The sequence below is a fragment of the Calonectris borealis genome, chromosome 3, assembly GCF_964195595.1.
Source record: "Calonectris borealis chromosome 3, bCalBor7.hap1.2, whole genome shotgun sequence".
Lineage (NCBI taxonomy): Eukaryota > Metazoa > Chordata > Aves > Procellariiformes > Procellariidae > Calonectris > Calonectris borealis.
The window spans coordinates 114,515,888-114,520,205 of record NC_134314.1 but is presented as its reverse complement, the minus strand read 5'-3'; the positions used below and the strand labels follow the sequence as shown (position 1 = coordinate 114,520,205).

At 61.1% G+C, this 4,318-nt stretch overlaps 1 protein-coding gene across 1 annotated transcript; it reads left to right on the top strand.

Moving 5' to 3' along the window:
• The first annotated feature begins 1,916 nt into the window (after positions 1-1,916).
• LOC142081458 (T-cell activation Rho GTPase-activating protein-like) lies at positions 1,917-4,318 on the top strand. The gene is made up of 7 exons (XM_075148182.1): positions 1,917-1,980; positions 2,148-2,343; positions 2,571-2,688; positions 2,816-2,961; positions 3,541-3,632; positions 3,719-3,879; positions 4,232-4,318. The coding sequence occupies exons 1-6, from the start codon at positions 1,928-1,930 to the stop codon at positions 3,840-3,842; spliced, it is 729 nt and encodes a 242-aa protein (XP_075004283.1). The 5' UTR covers positions 1,917-1,927; the 3' UTR covers positions 3,843-3,879; positions 4,232-4,318.

The window sequence follows — 4,318 nt, the reverse complement described above, 5'->3', positions numbered from 1 at the left end:
CAGAAGGACCAAAGAGAGCCAAGGTGACCCGTCTGCCATCCATCAAACTCCTGGAGAAGGAGCTGAGCCGCCGCCATGCCGTGAGTTTCTCTCTGCTCTGGGCTCTGTCCTCGAGCACTTTTCCTGCAGCCCAGCATCAGAGCATCGCTGCTCACCTTCTGCCACTCCTTCTCTCTTGCCCAGTGGAGGACATTCAGCGCCAGGAGCCTGCGGAGGCTGATGGAGGGCCAGGCAGAGGTGAGAATGGCTGCCTTTCAGCCTCCTCTGCCTGTGCCGGGGTGTGCTGCGACTGGGGTGACCTTGTGCAGGAGGGAGTGAGGGAGGTCCCATGGTGCCACTCGGGGAGCGGAGAAGGTTGGGGAGCCACCAGGAACGCCGGCACGTCCTCACTGGCGGTGCTGGGAGGAAACCTGCTGCGCGGGGCAGAGAGCCTGGGAGGGCAGAGGGTCCCAGCTCTGCCGTGCTCAGGCTGCTGGTGCCGGGCGGCAGCTCGCCGGTGGCCCTTTCTGCTGCAGGGCTGCTCTCTAAGCGCAGCCTGGTTCTTGCAGGGTGATCCCACGCAAGGGCCTCCGACGGCCCCATCTGCCAACAGAGTGGGACTTTGCCACTCGGCAGGTGAGTTTTGGTGAGAAAGGCAGGGAGGGCCTTCTGTTCTCCTGAACTGGCACGTCTGCAGAAGTGAGGATGCTGCTGCTGCTGCCCTTCGCCCAGAGGCAGTTGGTGCCCATCACGCTGCAGCAGGAGAGAGCTGAGCCCTGGGGACCCTTCGATAGTGCCCAGCGCTCGAGGTCCCCAGAGCCTGGCGGATGGGTCCCCGCTCCTCGGCTGGAGCCGGCAGGAGCTGTGCTCACTTGTCCCTTGAGTGTCGCCGCAGGTGTGGCACCCCAAGGGAGGATGTCACCTGGAGGAGCAAGGACACCCACTGGGCAGCAGCCGCTGGACGTGGTTCTGCGGGGACACGCAGGCTCTGCTGCTGCCCACAGCTTGGAGGAGGGCAGGGCGAGTCCTGGGACAGGCTGTCCCGGTGGCACGCCGACTCTCGGGAGCCTCCCACCCGGAGCCGCGGCTCCGGCTGCTGCCTCCCTGCCCGTCCTGCCGCACCGCTCAGCACCGCGCTGCAGGCAGGGCAGGGCAGGGCAGGGCAGGGCAGGCTCCGGGAGCGCTGGCCTGGCCGTCTCCATTGAGGGGCTCTTGCTCTCTTTTCCTTTGCAGCAGCAGGGAGCGGCAGCAGCAGGAGGAGGGGGCTGCCCTGGCCCTTTGCTCTGTGGCGGAGCCCGGACGCTGCCCAGGCGCCAGGGCAGGCGGGCTCCGGCTGCAGCAGGGCGCTCTTTGGCCAGCCCCTGGCAGCCCTCTGCGGGGAGGACGGCACGCTGCCCCAGCCCATCCAGGTAAGGCAGCCTGGACAGGGGGGCCCCAGCCCTCCCTCCGGCTGCTCCGGAGAGGCGGTGGGTGTCCCCAGGAGCTCCAGGGATGGGCGACTGCGCTCTTCACCCCCAGAACACGCTTCTGCTCCCAGCCCCTTTGCGGGGGAAAGGAGCTGGTTCTTGGGCAGAGCTTTGGCCCCGGCCACCGCTGTCAGAAGGCAGCTCTTCAGCCAAGCAACTGTCTCCTGTGTCTCCTTCAGGAGCTCCTGGATATCCTGCATCAGCAAGGACCATCAACGGAGGGGATATTCCGCCTAGCTGCCAGCGGGACGGCGTTTCGGGAGCTGCGGGAGGCCCTGGACAGCGGCGCAGACGTCGACCTGGGTAGCCAGCCTGTGCTGCTGCTGGCCGTCATCTTGAAGGTGAGCGCTTCTGACCTGCAGCTGGAAGAGCCCCTGGCTGGCCTGGACTCTTCAAAGGCTCACCGCGAGCCCTTGGCATTGCAGGACTTCCTGCGAAGCATCCCTGCCAAGCTCCTTCTGATGGACCTCTACGAGGACTGGATGGCGGCGATGCAGAAGAGCGTCAAGGAGGAGAAGGTGGAAGAGCTGAAAGCGTAAGTGTGGCCAGCAGCCTGCCTGTTGAGCAGGAGCCCTGACCGCTGGCTGAGAGCACCTGCAAAGCTGCGCAACACAGCCGCTGGCTCCCACCTGCCTTGGGCAAGCTTCGGGGACGGCTGTGGGCAACAGCTGCTCTATTACCGTTGCGTTCCTGTTCCCTCAGGGTGGCCGAGAAGTTGCCTGCAGCCAACCTCCTCCTCCTCAAGCGCCTGCTGTCCCTCCTCCAGCACATCGGCCACAACGCCTCCACCAGCAGGATGAGCTGCAGCAACCTGGCCATCTGCCTGGGGCCAAACCTGCTGAGCCCAGCCAGCGAGGACCTGCTCCCGCTGGAGGCCATGCTGGAGGTGACTCAGAAGGTACGCTCTATTGAGCAGCCGGCTGCAGCCTTCCCGAACCATCAGAGCTCGGCTGGTCAGAGGTCCCTGGCTGCCTCCTCTCTTGAGCAAATGCCGGTGGGGCGGCTGCCTGGCAGAGCAGCCCCACAGCCACAGCCTTCTGCGCAGAGGCAAGGGTCAGGAGTGGGAGAGGCTGCTTGACACGTTTTCCGCCCCCTGTGCTGAAACCAAGGATGTGATGTGTGCAGGTGAAGGTGCTGGTGGAGTTTCTGATTGAAAACCATTGTGAAGTCTTTGGGGAGGAGACAACTGGCCTTTCCAGTCCCTCAGCTGAGGCGTCACCAGCGCCCATGGACAGATCCACAGGTATGAGGAGGGACTGAGGCTCATCACAGCCTCAGCAGAATGCTGGCGTAGGGCTTTGGGTGCGTTTTGGTTTAGCTGTTGTCCTCTTGCAAGAAATCACTTTGCTGCCCATGCTTTTGCTTTCCAGAACTGCCTTTAGAAGAGCAACGGGGCCCTGCAGGCGACGCAGACATGGAGCACCAGGCAAAAGCCTTCCTGGACACACCAGCCTCTCTGCTTGTCCTCCAGAAAGCAGCAGGGGCAGACACGGTGGCGGGATCGGAAACGGCAGAGGTATGGCAGCTCCACAAACGCCGGGACAATGTGTCTCGTGTAGGAGGGTAGTTGCTGAGGAGTCCAAGTAGCTGCTGTGCCTCTTCCTGGCGCTCGAGCTCTGGTGGCTTTGTGTGGGGTTTTTTATCCTTCAGAATGATACGTGGTAAGTAAAACCAGAAAGGTGGTTTCTCGCATGTTAGGCACCTGCTTAATGAAAGGAAAGACCTACAAAACACCTAGAGAAAGGGAGATTTCAAAAGCAAAGCCTCCCAGCGCAGAAGGTGCTATTGCACCAAAGGGATATCCACCGAGCTCTGTCTGGGGAGGGCAGAAGAAACCCCGCAGAACGAAGCGGGCAAGCCTTTTCTTGCGCGGAGGGGGACCGCAGGCTCCCTGCTGAATGGCCCCCCCAAATTAACTGAGGGTCACACAGCCGTGTGAACATGGTGTTCCAAAGTGAGGCCCTTGGAAGAAAGGGCTCACGCAAAGCAGCCAAAGGGATCTTCTCTGGAGAGCTAAGGTAGCAATTTGCCAAACAGTCGCTTACTACTCCAGGGCGTCCCTTGCCAGCTGCTAACGCCAACATTTCTGTTCTAGGCACCCGTTGCTTTGCCTCCAAGCACCCCACAGACCACGGCAGACTCCCTGGGAAGCGCAGAAGAACTAAAGGGCCTTTCAGAGGAGAGAAGGTAAAACGAGTCAGCTTTGGTGAAATCAAGAACTGATGCCAGTTGCTCCTGGCTTTCCCTGTCTAATCACATTGTGGGATGGAAAGGTTTGCAGGCTCCCGCCGGGACAACGAAAACCAAGGAAAAAGAAAGAGACAAGAGGTCTGGGCAGACGAGCGGGAATGCCAACGAGCAAAGAAAAGAAGGAAGACAGAAAAAGACGGGGACTGAAGGAAAGCAGGAAGGTGCAGAAGGTCAGGAAGGCCAGGTGTGTACCAGGCTCTGCTGCCCATCTTTCCCAGCTCGCAGCAAGGGACAGCGAGGGATGGTGCTGCGTGGGGTTTGGGAAGAACTCCGTGGCAGCTCCCCGGGGGCTCCCCATCGAGCCCTGCTGCGTGGCACAGGGGCACTGGGCATCTCTGCACAGGCACAGGGCTCTAAGGGCATTACCCGTGGGGATAAGGCACCAAAGCCAGCCCATAGCCAATGCCAGCAACAGCTCTCTCTTCTGGGCCATAAAGAATTCCTCGTAAACGCTCTTCCCCAAAGAAAAGGGAACAAAATCCTGCCTCTTCCTGCCTCTAGGGATTTATCAGAGCTTTCTGACTCTGTCGTTGCAGGGGCTGATTTGTTTTCACCAGCTGAACCGCTGTGACTCCTGGGCCCCCACAGCTGATGTGCACAATAAAATGGTCTTTTCTCTCTTC

Coding starts and splice junctions, on each gene's coding strand:
- LOC142081458 (XM_075148182.1), top strand. CDS start 1,928: ATGGCGGCGATGCAGAAGAGCGTCAAGGAGGAGAAGGTGGAAGAGCTG. Junction 1,981..2,147: donor AAGGTGGAAGAGCTGAAAGC/GTAAGTGTGGCC, acceptor CTGTTCCCTCAG/GGTGGCCGAGAAGTTGCCTG. Junction 2,689..2,815: donor GCCCATGGACAGATCCACAG/GTATGAGGAGGG, acceptor TTTGCTTTCCAG/AACTGCCTTTAGAAGAGCAA.